This window comes from Salmo trutta, chromosome 16, assembly GCF_901001165.1.
Source record: "Salmo trutta chromosome 16, fSalTru1.1, whole genome shotgun sequence".
In the NCBI taxonomy this organism is placed as follows: Eukaryota; Metazoa; Chordata; class Actinopteri; order Salmoniformes; family Salmonidae; genus Salmo; species Salmo trutta.
The window spans coordinates 32,419,088-32,442,678 of NC_042972.1; the positions used below are offsets into that span (position 1 = coordinate 32,419,088).

The 23,591-nt window shown below is 45.2% G+C and overlaps 1 protein-coding gene across 3 annotated transcripts in view; it reads right to left on the reverse strand.

The window, feature by feature from the left end:
• Window positions 1-2,724: 2,724 nt before the first annotated feature.
• Window positions 2,725-23,591, reverse strand: part of LOC115150560 (FYVE, RhoGEF and PH domain-containing protein 5-like) — a 49,334-nt gene continuing 28,467 nt past the window's right edge. Inside the window, exons 8-21 of one of the 3 annotated variants that reach the window (XM_029693991.1) lie at window positions 15,761-15,848; window positions 15,439-15,489; window positions 14,809-14,867; window positions 14,534-14,605; window positions 14,194-14,262; window positions 8,786-8,869; window positions 7,466-7,545; window positions 7,070-7,166; window positions 6,676-6,813; window positions 6,435-6,537; window positions 5,437-5,573; window positions 5,041-5,166; window positions 4,556-4,710; window positions 2,725-4,320 (exon numbers count right to left, since the gene is read on the reverse strand). In XM_029693991.1, the coding sequence (XP_029549851.1) occupies window positions 4,284-4,320; window positions 4,556-4,710; window positions 5,041-5,166; window positions 5,437-5,573; window positions 6,435-6,537; window positions 6,676-6,813; window positions 7,070-7,166; window positions 7,466-7,545; window positions 8,786-8,869; window positions 14,194-14,262; window positions 14,534-14,605; window positions 14,809-14,867; window positions 15,439-15,489; window positions 15,761-15,848 (1,296 nt within the window). In that variant the 3' untranslated portion in view covers window positions 2,725-4,283. Of the gene's footprint in view, window positions 4,321-4,555; window positions 4,711-5,040; window positions 5,167-5,436; window positions 5,574-6,434; window positions 6,538-6,675; window positions 6,814-7,069; window positions 7,167-7,465; window positions 7,546-8,785; window positions 8,870-14,193; window positions 14,263-14,533; window positions 14,606-14,808; window positions 14,868-15,438; window positions 15,490-15,760; window positions 15,852-23,591 lie in introns of all 3 variants that reach the window. The other 2 variants (XM_029693992.1, XM_029693990.1) reach the window with 2 other exon arrangements.

Sequence of the window (23,591 nt, forward strand, 5' to 3'; positions counted from 1 at the left end):
AATATCTCACTCTATCTCCCTGTTTCATACTGTCCCGTCCTGTTCTGTTTCTAAAATCTCACTCTATCTCCCTGTTTCATACTGTCCTGTCCTGTTCTGTTTCTAATATCTCACTCTATCTCCCTGTTTCTTACTGTCCCGTCCCGTTCTGTTTCTGTTTCTAATATCTCACTCTATCTCCCTGTTTCATTCTATCCCGTCATGTTCTGTTTCTAATATCTTACTCTATCCCCCTGTTTCATACTGTCCCGTCCTGTTCTGTTTCTAATATCTCCCATTCAGTGTTTTCATTGAAACAGTATGGTAGTATGGGATAATGGCGTATGACTGTTAATGAAGACTTTTTAAGAAAACCCAGGCTGGATAATAGGAACAGGTGCAGAAGGCAGATACGGGGGGGGGGGGAGAGGAATTGGAACAAATGAATGGCCATTAGTCAAGAACAGCAAGCATCACTGGAATGGTATGCAGTATGAGTAGGGCCTGAAGTTTTTCCTAGTCAGATCATGAAAATAAGATGAGACCTACATGAACTAAAGAGGACCTAACCAACAGCCTTACAACTGAGAAACAGGATACGTTGTGAAACACAAAGAGAGCTAGACAAAAATAATGAGGAAGAGTTGAAAGAATGAGGGATGCTGTTGAAGAAAGTAAAGAGAAAGATAGGGAGCCTGGGACATAGAAGAAAGGAGAGCACTGGATGATGAATCATCCAACCTATATAGAACAAGGTGTCTGCAACTTTCAGGTACCCCAGAAAACAAACTTTCCCCCTTACTATTCTGGGTCACGAAACCTCAGGGGAGAGGTAAGAAACAGAGCAGAGCTGCCCTTTCTCCTGCCCTACTCTCCTGTACTGCAACCTGCTGCCTGTCTGTCTATCTGTCTGGATCACCCAGGCTCTGTTGCCTTACTGCTGCAGCCTTCACAGTAATCTCATTTTCACTCAGGCCCCCCTTCCAGCATTGGGGAACATTGTACTATTGCAACTTCTGCTTATTTAGTGCCCTGTTAGGCACAGTGGAAGTAAGGGCGGTAGTCTAAGGGTGCGTTCGTATATTCGCTCTGGCTATATACTCCGATTTCAGAGCACTCTTGTCTGAGTGTGCCAGAGCGCAGAATAACTGATGAATTTACAAACACTCAACACCTGTTGAATATGGCCGGTGCCGGTAAATGCCGGCAAAAAAGCGTATTTAAATTATTGCCAGCAGCACAGCTACAGTCCCCAACGCTCTGGATAACATGAAAACAGACTAACCAGCTCTGCTAGGGTGAGTAAAATGGTCAGAGTGAGGTGTTCTACCATTTGTGTCTAGAAGTAGCTAGCAAGCTAGCCAACATTAGCCAGTTAGCTTGGGTGCTTAACTCTCTTTGTGAGGTCAGAACTCTCGGATCAACCCTTCTCCTCGGCCAGAGCGTCCAGTGTGCGCTCTGAGCGCTCCGAGAGCGAAACGCTCCGTGGATGGTGGGATAGTTTTGGGGCAACAATCAACATTGTGTGTATGTGCGTGCGTGCGCGCGTGTGTGTGTGTGTGTGTGTGTGTGTGTGTGTGTGTAAACAATCTGACAATGCTCTGAATTTACAAACGCCCAGAGCGCACTCTGGCACTCCAGAGTGAATTTACGAACGCACCCTAAATCAGCCAGAGTGTTCTCACACCTGGTTTGGTCTTTCATCACAAACAGTAAATATGTTACATTCATATCATATCAAATCAACTGTTTTTCAACTGTCGCTGTGCTTGTTGATTTTTGCATGTTTGGATAGCAGCGCGCTGATGTCCATGCACTGTAACTATATACTCTCCTGTACCCTCATGATACAGACATGACAGATGTCAGTCAGTCTGAATGTCCCCTGATTCTACACTGAACAAAAATATAAACGCAACATGTAAAGTGTTGGTCCCATGTTTCATGAGTTGAAATAATAAATCCCAGAAATGTTCCATATGCACAAAAAGCTTATTTCTCTCAGATTGTGTGCACAAATTTGTTTACATCCCTGTTAGTGAGCATTTCTCCTTTGCCAAGATAATCCATCCACCTGACAGGTGTGGCATATCAAGAAGCTGATTAAACTGCATTATCATTTCACAGGTGCATCTTGTGCCGGGGACAGTAAAAAGCCACTCTTAAATATGCAGTTTTGTCACACAACACAATGCCACAGATGCAATTGGCCTGCTGACTGCAGGAATGTCCACCAGAGTTGTCAGATAATTGAATGTTAATTTCTCTACCATAAGCCGCATCCAACGTCATTTTAGAGAATTTGGCAGTACATCCAACTGGCCTTACAACCACAGACCACGTGTAACCACACCAGCCCAGGACCTCCACATCCGGCTTCTTCACCTGCGGGATCGTCTGAGACCAGCCACCCAGACAGCTGATGAAATTGAGGAGTATTTCTGTCTGTAATAAAGCCCTTTTGTGGGGGAAAAACTCATTCTGATTGGCTGGGCCTGGCTCCCCAGTGGGTGGGCATATGCCCTCCCAGGCCAACCCATGGCTCTTCCCCTGCCCAGTCATGGGACATCTATAAACTAGGGCCTAATTCATTTATTTGAACTGACTGATTTCCTCATATGAACTGTAACTCAGTAAAATCTTTGTTGTGTTTATATTTTTGTTCAGTGTATATGCCATCTAGTGACCAATATAGGAATAGCACAGGGTAGCGAGAAGAAATCACACAAAATGATACACACAAAGGATATCCAACCTTAGTCACTTTACTTGTTTGAGAAACCCCAACAGTTTGAAATAAATAACTCATCCATTTCAAAGTCCACTACAGTGATTATGGCTGATAGCAGTGTTTCACATCAGGGTAACCACTCCCATTATAAGGTGGAGCTGAGGCTTGGTACAAATAGGAATTTGACATATTATGCAACTTAACGTTGAGGACAAGCCTCTTTTTTGTAATTGATCTGATATAATTGATATATCCATGGTTTGCTAACACAGAGAACGAACTCCAGGCACTGGGCTTAGTGAGTTTGGCACAGGCTGACCAAGACACATGATCAAATAAAAACATTTAGAAGAAGAGTGCACTTCACTACATTGCTCTTTCAGTTCCATTCTTCTTTTATGAGTGCAAATAAAGCAAAATCATTTTTGCCTATCAAAATCTCTACATATGTATTTACATTAACTAATTGCTGTATGTAAGGCCATTTCAGAAAATACAGTACATGGCGAAAATACGTAGCTAAGAAACACATTAAATGCAAAACAATACAAGACAACAGTCATACTTTGAGCAGAACAAGTGCTTCAAAATGTCAGGCACGTGAAGCTGGCTAAGTCCAGCGCAGAAATGTGTTCTGATAAAACGATGGAAATAGGGAGTCCATTCAGTAAATAGAGGGAGATCTTTTAAAGTACCGCCGTGTTGGTTTAGAAAGGCTGTATTGCACTGTGAACATGGAAGCACATACTGGGTCTACCAGGAGGGGGGAGTGACCTTACGACCTCAGACCTTGGTGGATGGTAGAATAATACATGGAGATCCACTCTCATTCTTCTGACATCACATTAAGACTGCAGTCACGTTGGCATGTGGTCAACGTGTATTAATAACAGATTCATCATTTTCATAACCTCTGCATGTAGGTTACACACTAGTAGGACATGCAGTTTAATAACATTCACTGCTAATGTTCTGTTTCTGTTTTCTCTTCTTTACCCCCAAATGTAACCCCTTGTCAGGGCTCTTAGTGTCAAAAACATGTCAATGTAGTGATAGCTTGATATCAATGAACATATTCTTCTTTGCTTTGATAACATCCAGCATTTTTTTTGCATGTCATTTTCCTTCCATTTTTATAAGTAATCCAGAGTAGTTAATTCCACGAAAAATTGGAGGGGGGGTGGGTCATAGGTAGTCTTGGTGGAATTTTCCAGAATGGAACATATCTGTGCCAGCTCCTCACTTGGCTCTGGGCGTCACACCTTCTGTAGCAGCGGGACGGGGACATTGGAGGGTGACAAAGTAGGCGAGCGTGTCCCCTCCTTTAAGAACACCATGTTTCCTTCTCTCCTCTCTCGGTCCATACACAGTAAGACACAGCCGTCACAGCTGACTAAAGGCAAAATGAACATATTCCTCCTTCTTCCTCTTCCCTTTTTGTTTTACATTCAGGCATTCTGAGGAAGGCTATGTGTAACAGGAGAGTGGCAGTGAGGTCCCCAGGGTAAGTCTGGAAGGTGAGTGATGCACATCCAAAGATACAGTCTCAACAACCCACCCAAGATGGCCACTGCTATAAAACTGTGGCTTCCTCCATGGCGTTGACCCATCTGGGTAGAAAGAAAAGTGCTGACTGTAATTATAATACATTGTAATAACAATCTGATTGTTGTGTTGATGCTGTTGCCAATGTGAGTCATGCCTATGACATGACTTAATGATGCCTGTAAGTGTGGCCAGGAGTTTTACCTCACCACGTAAAAAGCTAAAGACTATAACTATGGCCCAGAGTCAGTTTTGGTCAGATGATGTGGTGATATATTTTTGGTGCTGTGCAGGGCTCACCTCTTAGCAGTGTGGTTGTCCTCGGCCTTAAAGGTGTAGTACAGGGTCTTCTTGTGGTACAGCTCAAAGACGTTGGTAGTCTCCTCTCCACCTGGCCTATCAGGCAGCTTCACTGTGAAGCCCAACAGAGGCAAACTCTCAGATGCCACCTTCTCCTGGAGACAGAGAGAGACAGAGAGAGAAGGAGGAAGAGAGAGACAGAGAGAGAGAGAGAGATAGAGACAGGGAGAGAGAGGAGGAAGAGAGACAGACACAGAGAGAGAAATACACAGTGATCATTAACCTGCATCGTTTTAAGGATGCAGTTTGTGGAGGTTTTGCTGACTAAAAAAGTAGAGAGGGTGAATTATCTTTACTAGAGAAACTCTATGCTCTTTCTCCATCTGAGTCGGGTATGTGTACATTACAGAGTTACAGGGATAGGTGGTTTGGGTAGAGGTGTGTGTGAGGGTTCAGGTTTAAGGGGAGTGTGGTTTCCCCCTCACCTCGCAGGCCTGGTAGGTGTAAAGCACCTTGTCTTTGAGGAGGAACCACAGCCTCTTCCAGTTCCTCTTGCTCCTCTTACTGCGCTGCAGAGTCCCACTCATAGAGCCCTCCTCTGACACACTCACCTAGAGACAACACAGGAACACACAGAGAGATTACTTACATACATAACATACTGCTACTACCTCAGTACAACCAAGGTGCTTGAATTGAAGATCAAGCTGGAAAAACCCCCGTCTAAGAGCCACTTTTGGAGGAAAATGTATGTTTGTTTAGTGCGTGGACAATAGCTTTTACCATTCATTTGGTAGAATATTAGTGGGTTGTGTGTGTGTGTGTGTGTGTGTGTGTGTGTGTGTGTGTGTGTGTGTGTGTGTGTGTGTGTGTGAGATTACCTGGGTCAGAGAGGCGGTGCCCTTGCGTCTCCACAGGCTGGGAGGGTGAAAGTTCTGGAAGACGGCAGAGAGCGGGCGGATGGAGCGGCGATTAGAACGAGGACTGTCAGTACCACTCGTCCCAGACACATTTCCTCCTATGGAGACAGAGAAGCCCTGACCTTAACAGCTGGACTCATACACATTCAATATGCTCCAGTAGTCAAGAGCGGCATATACAGTACAGTTTAGTACAATACAGTATAGTACAGTACAGTTTAGTACAATACAGTATAGTACAGTTTAGTACAATACAGTATAGTACAGTTTAGTACAATACAGTATAGTACAGTACAGTTTAGTACAATACAGTATAGTACAGTACAGTTTAGTACAATACAGTATAGTACAGTTTAGTACAATACAGTATAGTACAATACAGTGTAGTACAGTACAGTTTAGTACAATACAGTATAGTACAGTTTAGTACAATACAGTATAGTACAGTACAGTTTAGTACAATACAGTATAGTACAGTACAGTTTAGTACAATACAGTATAGTACAATACAGTGTAGTACAGTACAGTTTAGTACAATACAGTATAGTACAGTACAGTTTAGTACAATACAGTATAGTACAGTACAGTTTAGTACAATACAGTATAGTACAGTTTAGTACAATACAGTATAGTACAATACAGTGTAGTACAGTACAGTTTAGTACAATACAGTATAGTACAGTACAGTTTAGTACAATACAGTATAGTACAGTTTAGTACAATACAGTATAGTACAATACAGTGTAGTACAGTACAGTTTAGTACAATACAGTATAGTACAGTACAGTTTAGTACAATACAGTATAGTACAGTACAGTTTAGTACAATACAGTATAGTACAGTTTAGTACAATACAGTATAGTACAATACAGTATAGTACAGTACAGTTTAGTACAATACAGTATAGTACAGTACAGTTTAGTACAACACGGTACAGGAAAGGAGGAGGAGTTATGCACCTCTCTTCTGGAGCTCGCTGTAACAGTGGTCACACACGTTGGCCATGCGGTCCTCCAGGTACTTCAGAGGGGATTTGTTCCTGGAGCAGCTCCGACACACAATCTGAGTAGAGCAGGACCACATCACAACACCCAACACACACAGGTCAGGCCTGACTGTGGAAAACACACTCCAGCCACATCATACTGCGCTAAACTGCTCCTAGGTGACGTAGCCATGCATTGTCTGTGAGAGACTCACCCTCCCGCAGGCATGGCAGTGGTGTCTGCGCAGTGTGAGGCTGAAGTCTGAGGTGCAGTTCATACACATCATCACATGGGACACAGGCACCAGAGTAGGAGCCTTCTCCCCCAGGGACAGCCACAGACGCTCTCTGGCCTGGAAGAGAGACAGGACAATATAGTTAGAGCTACGGCTACCATACTAGACTTCACAGTCTTACTCAGTGACTAATACTCAACTTAAAAGAGAAAATACTCCCTCTGCAATGTTAATATAACCTCAGTAAATGTATGAGCATTGGTTTGCTATTGTCATTGAGTGGGGAGCATTGTAATGCTATTGCTAACAATGCTAGCATCACGTTTGTGTATGCTCTGTGTATGCTCTGTCTCCCAGTCAAAGTCTTCCTCACCTCTCCAGAGCAGCTACTGAATGGCGCAGGTCCTCTGGCGTGGTCAGACACTGTCCGACTCAGAGTGTGGAACCAGTCCTCTCTCTCACTACAGGAGCTGCACAGGGACACACAGAGCACAGGTCATTAAGCCCTCTCACCATACTTCTCATATACCAGTGATGGGTTTGACTACACTACTTTCAGGGCTATAAATGGCCCAGAGTGGTCTAGACAGATGGTCAGGAAAGCAACACTGACACTACTTATAAAAGATCCAAAAAGCCTGGCACGAGAAGCTTTACTATACTTAATTCACTGTTTAAACAGTGCATTTGGTGACCGTGGGAACTGTGAACTACAATCATTATACCGACCATGCCACCCAAGGTGTGAGTGTGTGTTAGTGTGACCCACCTGGCTGCCAAGGTGATGGAGATGTCTGCTCCCTCGATACTCAGAGCGTTCTGTACATTCTCTATGACAGGTTTACTGATCTGGAACGTCAACAACACATTACACAGACCCATCAGGAATCAGTGAGCGAGAGGACAGATCGGTTTGAGAAGGGTATAGAGAGAAAGAGAGGATGAGGAAAGAGAGAGAGAGGAAAGGAAGGAGAGATATAAAAGTGAGAGGGTGTAACATAGAGACAAAGACAAAATTATAGAGAGGACAAGGGAGAGAGGACAAGGGAGAGGGAGAAGTGAGGGGGGTGAGGGATATAGACAAAGAGAAGAGAGAAATTTGGTAAATGGTGATGGAAAAAAAACGGGAGAGAGAGAGAAACGGGAGAGAGAGAGAAAAACGGGAGAGAGAGAGAAAAACGGGAGAGAGAGAGAGAAACGGGAGAGAGAGAGAAAAACGGGAGAGAGAGAGAGAAACGGGAGAGAGAGAGAAAAACGGGAGAGAGAGAGAGAAACGGGAGAGAGAGAGAAAAACGGGAGAGAGAGAGAAACGGGAGAGAGAGAGAAAAACGGGAGAGAGAGAGAAAAACGGGAGAGAGAGAGAAACGGGAGAGAGAGAGAAAAACGGGAGAGAGAGAGAAAAACGGGAGAGAGAGAGAGAAACGGGAGAGAGAGAGAAAACGGGAGAGAGAGAGAGAAACGGGAGAGAGAGAGAAAAAACGGGAGAGAGAGAGAGAAACGGGAGAGAGAGAGAAAAACGGGAGAGAGAGAGAGAAACGGGAGAGAGAGAGAAAAACGGGAGAGAGAGAGAGAAACGGGAGAGAGAGAGAGAAACGGGAGAGAGAGAGAAAACGGGAGAGAGAGAGAGAAACGGGAGAGAGAGAGAAACGGGAGAGAGAGAGAAAACGGGAGAGAGAGAGAGAAACGGGAGAGAGAGAGAAAACGGGAGAGAGAGAGAAAAACGGGAGAGAGAGAGAGAAACGGGAGAGAGAGAGAAAAACGGGAGAGAGAGAGAGAAACGGGAGAGAGAGAGAAAAACGGGAGAGAGAGAGAAACGGGAGAGAGAGAGAGAAACGGAGAGAGAGAGAGAAAAACGGGAGAGAGAGAGAAAAACGGGAGAGAGAGAGAAAAACGGGAGAGAGAGAGAAACGGGAGAGAGAGAGAGAAACGGGAGAGAGAGAGAAAAACGGGAGAGAGAGAGAAAAACGGGAGAGAGAGAGAGAAACGGGAGAGAGAGAGAAAAACGGGAGAGAGAGAGAAAAACGGGAGAGAGAGAGAAAAACGGGAGAGAGAGAGAAAAACGGGAGAGGGAGAGATGGAGGACTCTGACCTTCATCCCAGTCAGTGGGAGGCTATTCTTCAGTCTGTATTTCCCGTCCTGCTGAGGGTAGGTGTATAGCAGCACATCATTCATCTGTTAACACACAAACACACTCAGAATTCACTAACAAACCTCAGAATCACACATACTTTCATTCTGTATCTTCAGAGCCAATGAACAAGATAATACTGTATACAAATATTTCACTGATTCAGCTGTTGGACAGGACAAGTGCATGGAGAAATGACTTATTATTGTCAGTACTCTCCAATCCAAATAGCATGCTACTTAGTATTATATATCTTGATGCCTAGTCACTTTACCTCTGCCTTCATGTACATACTGTATCTACCTCTATTACCACATGTCCCTGCAAATTGATGTGGTTATGGTACTCCTTGTATATAGCTTCATTCTTGTGTTTTCATTTTGTCTTGTTTAATTCTGCATCATTGGTTAAGGGCCTGTAAGTAAGCCTTTCACTGTAAGGTCTACACCTGTTGTATTCAGCGCATGTGACAAATAAAAATGTATTTGATTAAAAATACATTGTACATTATTTCGGCATGTTAAATAACCACATGGTGGTGCCCTAAACTAAGAGGAAACCATCTGTTCCTCAACGAGGAGTTGGGCTGTTTTACTTATCATCATTTCATTACATTTTACAGTTAAATGCAGTGGCGGTTTTAGCATAGAAATCTTGGTGGGGCAAAAAATAAATAAAAGTGGAATGCATGCCAGCAAAGCCACTACACAACACTAAACAATACATTCATTGCACTATAACAAACGGTGCCCACCACCTGCTAGGGCCTGCATAAATCTGTCCCAACAGCAGTCCCAACATCTTACCACTGCTACACCTGGCTATCAGCGGAGCCTATCTGGCTATCAGCGGAGCCTATCTGGCTATCAGCGGAGCCTATCTGGCTATCAGCGGAGCCTATCTGGCTTTCAGCGGAGCCTATCTGGCTTTCAGCAGAGCCTTGTCTGGCAGTGAAAAAGTTCATTCAGCCTCATTTACTGTCTTTTAAAAAAACATAGCTGATATGGCTGACTTGCTTAAACAAGTGTGGATTCTACTGACAATTGAGATGTACAAACTATGACATAAGGGGAAGACAAGCGAATAAGAGGCAATCTGTAATTTTAATTAAGACATTAATGAGCGAGCTAGGACGGACATAATCAATATAACTATTTGTTCAGCACTTCTGAAATGTACAGCGACAGAATTCAGAACATGGTCTGTTCTTACAGTATTCTCTCTGTACACCAAGTCAGAACCGTATGATAAATAAAGGGGGCATATAAGCAGACAATGAAAGCTCTTACAATATTAGATGATTACATTTCTCTAAAACAGGTTATAGGCTACATGTGCACCACCAAGTCAGAACCGTATGATAAATAAAGGGGGCATATAAGCAGACAATGAAAGCTCTTACAATATTAGATGATTACATTTCTCTAAAACAGGTTATAGGCTACATGTGCACCACCAAGTCAGAACCGTAGGATAAATAAAGGGTCATATAAGCAGACAATGAAAGCTCTTACAATATTAGATGATTACATTTCTCTAAAACAGGTTATAGGCTACAGTAGAACAGTCAGAACAGTAGGCGAAATTAAGAGGGGAAAATAGACCAAATTATTAGGGTGAGGCACATGGGCTACTAACATCTTACTTCACAACATACACTTAATATAACTTTCTTAGCTACAGTATACATATCTCACTGGCATATTACATCATTTATGAAGCAGCATACAATACATTTTTTGACTCACATTGGTGTGCTCGGCTCACTTGAACAGGACGAGTTAACAGTTGTTTTGAGCGCTGCACAAACCCTGCTTTATTGACAACATGACCAATGTCGAATGTTTATCATTTTAAACTTGGATTTTGGACCACACAGCCACTGTCACTGGTTCCTTCCAAACCACTCGTTGAATTTGCTATTTACAACTTGTTGTGTAATGTTTATGTTCAATGGCCGATGAGCACCGATACATTTTATCTATAATTTCTCTTCATTATTTAACTTCATATGACAAGGATTAAGAAGGATTTGCCAGTAGATTGTCGACTTGATTCATGATGATGACTGCTAGCTAAGACTGTGAAAGTATGACGTTGACATTAAGTCCAATCAAAGCTACTGTGCCAATGTCCTTGAGCCTTCTTGGATGGGCACTTCTATGGCAGTAGCCGGAGGGCTAGAATTTTCAATGTCTCCTCTTACACTTGGCAATGACATAAAGTCCCCATGAGTGACAGAACACTGAGCCAATCACGTCGCAACGCTCTGTATTTTCTGCTGGCTTTCCCCACCACCACAGAAAGTACTTAGCTAGGCTGAAACACCTGCATTTTGGAGCTGCTTTACTCAAGAAAACAAAAAAGAGACCGTGTTTGTATGCAGCTTTATTATCTCAATGATATATATATTTGTTTGTTTGCAAACTGATACGTAACACGTATTCATGCCAAAATAACATGCAAAACAGGCAAGCCCAAAAAATGTCTGCCCCACCTGCCCTGAATGGCGGGTTGCCACTGGTTAAATGTGTCTCAATGTCAAAATTTCTTCCTGTTTTTCTGACCGCATGACTTGACCAGTTAAAACTCTAAGCATGACTCATCCTTCCACTGGGGCCCTAAGCACACCGTAACTCCATCTCCTTAAGAGAGTGAGAGATGTTGCAGATTTTATCTCAGAAAAAACCTAAATGGATTCTAGTTGTGTGTGATCATGAGTGGACTGACTGCAGTGTTTTATTCTTAAATGTTAACGTGGTTCCTATAGTTTATCCTATAATACTTTAAATTAGGTTTTATCCGGTTGGATAATATTTCCAAAATATGATTGAGTGAATCGTCTTAGTGCAAATCCCTGTAGTTGGACAACAGTGACCTAGAAAACCTTAAAGTTGACTCATTCTGGGTAGATGTAAACAAAGGTCATTGGTCATTCAAGAATAGGCATTTGGGATTATCTTTTCATTTTCACATAACAGATTTTTCTTTCGTTAACTCTATTGTCGATCATCGTTTACCATCACTGAGAGGGCTGTACATTTGAAAAAATAAGGAAGTCCCCTTTAATTCTGTAATTTTCCATCATATTAACCCATTCCTTGATTTAAGCTCTTTCTCTTCTTCTGCCGACATCCTTCTCTCTCACTTTGAGATGGCAGAATCAGAGTGTTCTGTTGGCATAGTTACAGAGGGGGCTTTCACTGCCAGGCTGCTAAAGAATGGCCTGTCTGAAGTCGTTACTCTGTTTGGACTTATGGCTATATAAATAACACCCTCCTCCTCCTCAGACATGTCGCCCCTACTACCATATCCTGAGTGTGGTTGTGTGGGTGCTAAAGACAAGTATGTTCTTTTTTAAAGATGACAGATTCTAGGTGGGGGAGGTGGGTTTAATCTAAGAAATTAGGAATGAAACAATTTTAGATGAACATGGCATGGTAAAACAATAGAAGGACATCCATGTTAATATCTACTGATATACATACAAAATAGATCTCTAAATACAGTTATGATTGGACAAACTAGCATCAGGTTTAAACAGAGAGAGAAGCAGGTCTAGTGTGTGTGACTGTATTCAACAGAGAGAGAAGCAGGTCTAGTGTGTGTGACTGTATTCAACAGAGAGAGAAGCAGGTCTAGTGTGTGTGACTGTATTCAACAGAGAGAGAAGCATGTCTAGTGTGTGTGACTGTATTCAACAGAGAGAGAAGCAGGTCTAGTGTGTGTGACTGTATTCAACAGAGAGAGAAGCAGGTCTAGTGTGTGTGACTATATTCAACAGAGAGAGAAGCAGGTCTAGTGTGTGTGGGTGTATTAAACAGAGAGAAGCAGGTCTAGTGTGTGTGGGTATATTAAAAAGAGAGAGAAGCAGGTCTAGTGTGTGTGTGTGTGTGTGTGTGTATTAAACAGAGAGAGAAGCAGGTCTTGTGTGTGTGTGTGGGTGTATTAAACAGAAAGAAGCAGGTCTAGTGTGTGTGTGGGTGTATTAAACAGAAAGAAGCAGGTCTAGTGTGTGTGTGGGTGTATTAAACAGAGAGAGAAGCAGGTCTAGTGTGTGGGTGTATTAAACAGAGAGAAGCAGGTCTAGTGTGTGTGGGTGTATTAAACAGAGAGCGAAGCAGGTCTAGTGTGTGTGAGTGTATTAAACAGAGAGAGAAGCAGGTCTTGTGTGTGTGTGGGTGTATTAAACAGAAAGAAGCAGGTCTAGTGTGTGTGTGGGTGTATTAAACAGACAGAGAAGCAGTTCTAGTGTGTGTGGGTGTATTAAACAGAGAGAGAAGCAGGTCTAGTGTGTGGGTGTATTAAACAGAGAGAGAAGCAGGTCTTGTGTGTGTGTGGGTGTATTAAACAGAAAGAAGCAGGTCTAGTGTGTGTGTGGGTGTATTAAACAGAGAGAAGCAGGTCTAGTGTGTGTGTGGGTGTATTAAACAGAGAGAGAAGCAGGTCTAGTGTGTGGGTGTATTAAACAGAGAGAAGCAGGTCTAGTGTGTGTGGGTGTATTCAACAGAGAGCGAAGCAGGTCTAGTGTGTGTGAGTGTATTAAACAGAGAGAGAAGCAGGTCTGGTGTGCGTGTGGGTGTATTAAACAGAGAGAGAAGCAGGTCTAGTGTGCGTGTGGGTGTATTAAACAGAGAGAGAAGCAGGTCTAGTGTGTGGGTGTATTAAACAGAGAGAGAAGCAGGTCTAGTGTGTGGGTGGGTGTATTAAACAGAGACCGAAGCAGGTCTAGTGTGTGGGTGTATTAAACAGAGAGAGAAGCAGGTCTAGTGTGTGGGTGTATTAAACAGAAAGAGAAGCAGGTCTAGTGTGTGGGTGTATTACACAGAGAGAAGCAGGTCTAGTGTGTGGGTGGGTGTATTACACAGAGAGAAGCAGGTCTAGTGTGTGGGTGGGTGTATTACACAGAGAGAAGCAGGTCTAGTGTGTGGGTGGGTGTATTACACAGAGAGAAGCAGGTCTAGTGTGTGGGTGGGTGTATTACACAGAGAGAAGCAGGTCTAGTGTGTGTGTGGGTGTATGAGGAGCGTTCCTGACCTTCCCCGTTCAGTCAGTAAAGAGCAGCTCAGGAAGCTGCCATTCAGAAACATCCTGCCAGGAAACCCTGCTCTCAATAGCAGGGTCTGGGTCTGGGAGGGCCATAGATATAGAGCAAACAGAACAGACCTGCTGCTTATCCTTTTCAGATTACATTTACATTGCAACAAGATGGTGCATAGTTGTGTAGTCATAATGACAAGCGCGGTGACCAAGTTCAAATTTGAGAAATTGTTTATGTTAGATTTTTGGCCTAAAAGCTCTGTCCGTTATCTACAGGTTTGTGACAGTGAGTCTCCTACCCTCCCTCCAAACAGGAAGTGACATTTACCAGAAACAGGTGGCGTGGCTGTCTGCACTTCCTGCTGACCTTCATCAGAGTGCCCTCCTTCACAAACACCTGAGTACAAAACACACACACACAGGGTCAGATATATAGTAGATGAAATGGCAATTAAGGACAGTGTGCCACATATGAGAAGCAAGAGGTGTCCACGCTTCTCCACCCAGACAGAGAGAGGGCCAGGGGATTCCCAGCTGACTGGTTATATAAAGGGCGACACGGGCAGGATGGAGAGGTAGAGGTTGGAGGGGGGAGAGGGTGTACCATTGCCCGGGGCTCTGGGCAGAAACAATGGTGTTATCAGGCAGGCAGACAGGACGGAGCTCACCCTGCCAGGCTGGAGCAGATCCCTCTGGCCTCCAACACTGTACTCTATGTTGACAAGACGAAGCAGGTTCTCCTGAGGAAGTGAGAAAGAGAGAGGAGGGAGAGACATGCCATGTTGAACAATAACTACCAAATAACAACACTGCATGTGTGCACTCTCTCTCTCTCTCTTACATGCACACACACAACGAACATACACGCAACAAACACACGCACACAACAAACACACAAAGGCAGGCACACACTATGTTGAAAGACACTCGTCTTGAAACTCACCCCATGTTTCAAACTGTCATTGGCTTGATCTGCAATGTCTGATACTACCACCAGAGCAGCTGAGAGAGGAGACAGTGACAAGACGGAAGCAAAGAGTTGTCGTTAACGCAAAATGAAAAACATCAGACACACAGAGAACCAGAGAGGGACATGTTCACCAGATTCTCATCTTTCATGAGGTGTTCATTCCAGCCTTGTCCCCCATACACACACAGAGAGATAACCTCTCTCTCTCACACAGACACAGACACAGACACAGACACAGACACAGACACACACACACACACACACACACACACACACACACACACACACACACACACACCATCTGGGCTGGAAGTGGCTTTCCTAGTGGCCAGAGATAGCACAGTGGCTAACCCACTCATGAATTACACAAACAGCACACAGAGACAAGAGAGTCAAAATGGTTACCTAGTGATTTACCCACACACACACAAACACAAACACACAGAAAAACAGACAAAATGGCTCCCTAGTAAGGTAAGAATGCTAAATAAATCCCTTATAAACACATAGAAACAGAACTGACATAGCCCTCTTGAGAATAACACACCGCAGAGTAAATAGGTACTAGACATGACTAGGGCTTACAGCAGAGCCCCACTGTACCTTGTGTGTCTTCGTATTCTTTGGAGTCTGGGGAGAGGTTGTTGAGGTAATCTGGAGCAGGAGGAAAACAAGCAGCAGCAATAGAGAAAAGACTCAAACAAAGTGAAAGACACATCACCATTGATAAAACCCCGGTACGATCAGGCATAATGAGATCATTTTCATCTGAAGAATGTCTGATGTATAAATGTGTACATTATGACATATTACACACACGCACACCCACACACACGCACACCCGCACGCACGCACGCACACACACACACACACACACACACACACACACACACACACACACACCCACACGCACGCACACACTTACCGGTGAGGAGCATGCGGTATTGAGCCACCCGTACGATGACCTGCAGAAGCTGGTGTTTGAGAGAGACATTGTTCCCTGCTGGACTCTGCTGCTGGGACAGACAGACACACACTCAGTACTGGGCCTCACCTACACCCATGTTACTGATAGCCTACACATCACACAAAACTATTTCCTATGTCCATACCATCCCGAAATGTCTTAAGAGAAACATTGACCAAATTAGCTTTTCCACTGACAGACGAAGTAGAGTAGAGACAGAGAAAAGAAAGAGAGAAAAAGAGATGGTGGAAGGAGATATTTCAGCAGAATCCCAAGTCACTTATGTGGCGAGCCAGGACCAATAACTCAACAATGCTGGTCAGCATTCACAGTCCCCTGCAGAAACATCCCCATACACTCGTACTCACACACACACACACACACACACACACACACACACACACACACACACACACTATTTCATACTACCCACACAAACAGAATGGATCACAAATCAAGTCCTGGCAGAGAAATATGTTGATTTGATAAGGGAGAGCTAGCCAGCAGCAATGCAACCTAACACACACACACACACACACACACACACGAGCGGCGAGCGATTAACCAAATGTCAGTTATTTTTCATTTTTTAAACAACTAATTGACTGACGTCAGTTCAATTATTTGAATTACATTTTGTATGTATTTTTCTGTGCGCTCAATGCGCAGTTTCTCTAGAGAGAAATCCGATCAAGCTCGAACTGTGCGGTGTAGTACAGACTTGTTTAGCACAGGAAACATGGAAATGAACTACCATGACCATAGAACTCTGTGCGAGTACTGGTCCAGTCGTTGTGGGACAGACATGGAGAGAAGAGACAGAATAAAGCACGATGGAGAGGGATACAGAGCAGTTGCTTCGTGAGGTGTCTCTACCTGAAAATACATGACCTAAGTGATTGATAGTTGGTATTCAGCAGTCATAAAGTATGCCTTATTTACTTTGAACAACTACTAAAATAGTGATTTTGTCAGACAGCTTTAAGCAGAAGCTCTATAGAAATGAGATGATGACTTGGGATGAAATAATAAAGTCATCAAACAAAACAAATGTAATAACAACTGAAATATTTTATTAAAGTGAGGTAATGTGAATAAATGATGGTTAATAAGTGATAAGCAGTAATGAACAGTCACTACCATCATGGTACTTTTATTCATTGTTTTATTCTGTGTTGTTACAGCATTCAACCCACATAATGCATAGTGCATTTCATGCCTAAATATAATCTACATCTAACTTGAAAAACGGTGATTACTTTTTTATAAATGAACCCGAAACCAAACTGACCTCAAAAAGCACTGATTGCTCAGCACTAACACATACACAGACACAGAACACACAAGACGTGGATGTCGATTAAGGCAGCCCCCCGCACCTCTCTGATTCAGAGGGTTAAATGCGGAATACATATTTGAGTTGAATGCATTCAGTTGTACAACTGACTAGATATCCCCCTTTCCCTTTCCCACACACACAGTTGTAGCATACTGTACAGTAACACCAACCATATCAACTTCATCTGTTTCAGTTCACACAGGAGCTTCATCATGGTGACTGTACAGTAACACCAACCATATCAACTTCATCTGTTTCAGTTCACACAGGAGCTTCATCATGGTGACTGTACAGTAACACCAACCATATCAACTTCATCTGTTTCAGTTCACACAGGAGCTTCATCATGGTGACTGTACATGATACACACAGGAGCTTCATCATGGTGACTGTACATGATACACACAGGAGCTTCATCATGGTGACTGTACAGTAACACCAACCATATCAACTTCATCTGTTTCAGTTCACACAGGAGCTTCATCATGGTGACTGTACAGTAACACCAACCATATCAACTTCATCTGTTTCAGTTCACACAGGAGCTTCATCATGGTGACTGTACATGATACACACAGGAGCTTCATCATGGTGACTGTACATGATACACACAGGAGCTTCATCATGGTGACTGTACATGATACACACAGGAGCTTCATCACGGTGACTGTACATGATACACACAGGAGCTTCATCATGGTGACTGTACATGATACACACAGGAGCTTCATCATGGTGACTGGACATGATACACACAGGAGCTTCATCATGTGACTGTACATGATACACACAGGAGCTTCATCATGGTGACTGTACATGATACACACAGGAGCTTCATCATGGTGACTGTACATGATACACACAGGAGCTTCATCATGGTGACTGTACATGATACACACAGGAGCTTCATCATGGTGACTGTACATGATACACACAGGAGCTTCATCATGGTGACTGTACATGATACACACAGGAGCTTCTGATGGGAGATCCGTTAGAGGGAATGGGCAGAGAGGGGCTCTTTCTCCCATCCCAGATTCATTCAACACTCATCCTCTATAAGGCTGGAGTATCAACTTCTGAAGGTGGCATAAGCATCAATAGGACTCTTATTCTACACAATTAACAGCCTGAAGATCAATACACTCCTATACCCAGAATGCACCATGCTCCATGGTAGCTACAGTATGGATGTCAATGAAGACATTTCAAATACACTACAATCGACTCCTTATAATGTACTGCAAGGGAATGCCGTCAATGCATGCAATATAAACTAGAGCATGCAGATATCCAGAGACGTTTGCACTTTTCCAATATGCACGGTAGCTCACACGCTCATGGATAGCTCATGCTTACGATCTGAATGATTTTGACAGAGACTTGACCCCTTCAATACTTCTGTAACGGCTGTCGGGAGAGAGAGTAGACCAAGGCGCAGCGGAGTTAGTATTCATCATTGAATTTAATAACAGAAAGAACACTATACTCCCAATCAGCAACAACACTCTACAGCTGTGCCTGATTGGAAGCCACACGGCCAAAATCAAAAACAAACCAACATAGAAAAAGAGCATAGAGCGCCCACCCAATGTAACACCCTGGCCTAACCAAAATAAAGAACAAAAAAAACCTCTCTATGGCCAGGGTGTTACAGTACCCCCCCCCCCCCAAGGTGCGGACTCCGGCCGCAAAACCTGACTCTGAAGGGGAGGGTCTGGGTGGGCCTTCTACGGCGGCGGCTCAGGTGCGGGACGTGGCCTCTGCTCTACCCTCGGCGTCGCCCTCTTAGGTGGCGCACCTGGCCGCGCTGAAGGTCTGGTGGGCGACCCTGACTGCGCCCGGCTGGCGGGCGGCGATGGCTGCGCCCGGCTGGCGGGCGACCCTGGTTGCGCCCGGCTGGCGGGCGGTGATGGCTGCGCCCGGCTGGCGGGCGGCGATGACTGCGCCCGGCTGGCGGGCGGCGATGACTGCGCCCGGCTGGCGGGCGTCCCTGGCTGCGCCCGGCTGGCGGGCGTCCCTGGCGGCACTGACCCAGGATTCACCAGGCTGAGGAGACATGTAAGAGGCCTGGCCCTAGGCGCAGGCACAGGACTCACCGGGCGGCTCTGACTGCTCTGGACAGGCGGGCGGCTCTGGCGGCTCTGGACAGGAGTGCGGCTCTGGCGGCTCCGGACAGGCGGGCGGCTCTGGCGGCTCCAGACAGGCGGGCGGTTCTGGCGGCTCCGGACAGGCGGGCGGCTCTGGCGGCTCCGGACAGGCGGGCGGCTCTGGCGGCTCCGGACAGGCGGCGGCTCTGGCGGCTCCGGACAGGCGAGCGGCTCTGGCGGCTCCGGACAGGCAGGCGGCTCTGGCTGCACCTGACTGGCGGGCGGCTCTGGCGGCTCCTGACTGGCGGGCGGCTCTGACGGCTCCGGACTGGCGGATGGCTCTGGCGGCTCCGGACTGGCGGGCAGCTCTGGCGGCTCTGGACTGGCGAGACCCACTGGAGGCCTAGTCCTAGGAGGCGGCACAGGACGGACCAGGCTGGAGAGTTCCACTGGAGGCCTGGTCCGAGGAGGAGGCACAGGCTTAACCAGGATGGGGAGACCCACTGGAGGCCTAGTCCTGGGAGGTGGCACAGGACGGACCAGGCTGGAGAGATCCACTGGAGGCCTGGTCCGAGGAGGAGGCACAGGCTTAACCAGGATGGGGAGACCCACTGGAGGCCTAGTCCTGGGAGGTGGCACAGGACGGACCAGGCTGGAGAGATCCACTGGAGGCCTGGTCCGAGGAGGAGGCACAGGCTTAACCATGATGGGGAGACCCACTGGAGGCCTAGTCCTGGGAAGTGGCACAGGACGGACCAGGCTGGAGAGATCCACTGGAGGCCTGGTCCGAGGATGAGGCACAGTATAAACCGGGCTGTGGGGGAGCACTGGAGTTCTAGACTTTACGCTCTTTACCCATACTCCAGGCTGAATGCCCACTTTGGCCCGGCACGGGCGGAGAGCAGGCATTGGGCGAACTGGACCCTCCCAGCGCCCTGGAGACACAGTGCGCAGAGCCGGCGCGGGATACCCTGGCCCGAAAAGGTGCACTGGAGACCAGACGCACTGAGCTGGCACAACCCGTCCTGGCTCGATGCCTGCCCTCGCATGGCACTTGCGGGGGGCTGGTATTTAGCACACCAGGCTTTGAACGCGTACTGGGGACACCGTGCGCTTCAACGCATAACACGGTGCCTGACCAGTACCACGCTGCTTCCAGTAAGCACGAGGAGTTGGCCCAGAATTCCTTCCTGGTTCCGCCACACTCCCCGTGTGCCCCCCCAAAACATTTTTTGGGGCTGCCTCCCGTCTCTGTTGCGCTCCCTCTCTTCGTACCAGCGCCTCTCAGCTCTCGACTCTTCTTTTTCCCATTGCGGGCGGCGATAATCCCCCGCTTGAGCCCATGGTCCTTTCCCATCCAGGATTTCCTCCCAAGTCCACGACTCCAGATAACTCTTCTCCTGGTTCTTAACCTTGCTCTGCTCCTTACTCCGCTGCTTGGTCTGCTTGTGGTGGGTAATTCTGTAACGGCTGTCGGGAGAGAGAGTAGACCAAGGCGCAGCGGAGTTAGTGTTCATCATTGAATTTAATAACAGAAAGAACACTATACGAAACAAAACAAGAAAACTGACAGCCAAACAGTCCTGTCAGGTGCAAAACACTAACAGAAACAATTACCCACAAAACCCCAACGGAAAAACAGGCACTTATGTGTGACTCCCAATCAGCAACAACACTCTACAGCTGTGCCTGATTGGAAGCCACACGGCCAAAATCAACAAAACAAACCAACATAGAAAAAGAGCATAGAACGCCCACCCAATGTAACACCCTGGCCTAACCAAAATAAAGAACAAAAAAACCCTCTCTATGGCCAGGGCGTAACAACTTCCCCTTTGCTGTGGTTTCTACAATCATGTTCAACTCTGTGGTTACAGTGGTGCTACTGAAGAAGACGACTACAGACCAACACCTCAACCATTCAAAGCCTGGCAATTACAATACATGTTGATGTGGTTAATAAAACAGACTCCTTTAGGTTGTTCTGCTTTGTGAATGAATGTAGTTATCTTGCTCAATGGATCTAGCTTAATGTATGTATGAAGAGCTTTACTTTGTCCTTACTAAAAGCCAAATAAAGCAAATTAGACAGGAACTGTATTAATTGACATTCAGACATTTCCAACATGTTACTGATGAGGTAACACTTCATCTAAACTTATAGGATGATGACTTGAAGAAAACCTATTTCTTCATCAGAAGGAAAAACAGAATAAGATCTTATACGTGTAATACATTTGATTTCAAAATATGCCTGCGTACAGTATTAACATTATCTGTCCACTTCTTGATCTTGTGACTTGTGGCTGAAACTCAAACGAGCTGCCTGTGAGAACCAGAAGCTGATTTAGAGCTGAAACCCAGCTGGATATACAGTAGTTAGATCACCAGGCCAGTCTGTTCTCATGCCCTGCTCCTGTACTGACCCTCAGACTAAACCTGACAGCATCACATGGACTAAACTCTAGGATGGAAAGAGACCTGATATTTCATTAACCCAGAGTGATCTCTAGAGAGACAGATTGGAGATGTTTGATACTGAGAACTCTCCTGGAAACCTCTGTCCTCCTCTCAGAGCTCACTGAGAAGGATCAGGGAGATTACAGGTGTATAATCAATATTATAAACTGGGTGGTTTGAGCCCTGAATGCTGATTGGCTGACAGCCGTGGTACATCAGACCATATACCACGGGTTTGAAAAAACACATATTTTTTACTGCTCTAATTCCATTGGTAAACAGTTTACAATAGCAATAAGGCACCTCGGCGGTTTGTGGTATATGGCCAATATACCATGGCTAAGGGCTGGGTCCAGGCACTCCGCGTTGCTTCGTGCATAAGAACTGCCCTTAGCCGTGGTATATTGGACATATACCACACCCCCTCCGGCCTAATTGCTTAAATAGAGAATACAGAGACATCACTCTTTATGTTAAAGGTAAGACACCTGATTCTGATCTAGCCTTTTCATTTATTTGTATGTATATTTCATTTCATTTTAAATAATCCATTTTACACCAAATCCATTAGAAAGTCAAGACATCATGATTACGAAACACTTCTGCAAAGGATGTCAATTGTCACTAAAATACAGGGTCTCTATCTAACTCCAGGCACCAGAACCATTATCATACATCTCTGTCCCAGATCTGGCAGTAGCATAAAGTGTAGCCTACTAGACCAAACACAATGTCTTCATAAACATTCATGACAACGATTATCATTCGAAAGGCATTGAAATATCTTGCCTCTAGAAAGTGGCCAGCCATACCTGTTGTAACAGTGCCTCTGTATAAGTGCTTCTGCCGTGGAAAAAAAACATTGATCATCTCCTCTCACATTATAGACCAACCCATACAACCACCATATCTACCAACACCCAACCAATAACAACCACTACCCAACCAACAACAACCACTACCCAACCAACAACAATCACCACCCAACCAACAACAACCACTACCCAACCAACAACAATCACCACCCAACCAACAACAACCACTACCCAACCAACAACAACCACTACCCAACCAACAACAATCATCACCCAACCAACAACAACCACTACCCAACCAACAACAATCACCACCCAACCAACAACAACCACTACCCAACCAACAACAATCACCACCCAACCAACAACAACCACTACCCAACCAACAACAACCACTACCCAACCAATAACAACCACTACCCAACCAACAACAACCACTACCCAACCAACAACAACCACTACCCAACCAACAACAACCGCCTAATCAACAAAAACCACCCAACCAACAACAACCACTACCCAACCAACATCAATCAACACCGAACCATCAACCACTACTCAACCAACAACAACCACTACCCAACCAACAACAACCAACCAGTAACAACCACCCAACCAACAACCACTACCCTACCAACAACAACCACTACCCAACCAACAATAACCACTACCCAACAAACACCAACCACTACCCAACCAAAAACAACCACTACCCAACCAACAACTACCCAACCACCATATCAACCAACCAACACCCAACCAACAACAACCACTAACCAACCAACAACAACCACTACCCAACCAACAACAACCACCAACCAACAACAACCACCGCCTAACCAACAACAACCAACACCAATAACAACCACCCAACCAACAACAACCACCGAACCAACAACAACCGCCCAGCCAACAACAATAACCAACCAACAACAACCACTACCCAACCAACAACAACCACTACCCAACCAACAACAATCATCACCCAACCAACAACAACCACTACCCAATCAACAACAACCACTACCTAACCAACAACCACTACCCAACCAACAACAATCACCACCCAACCAACAACAACCACT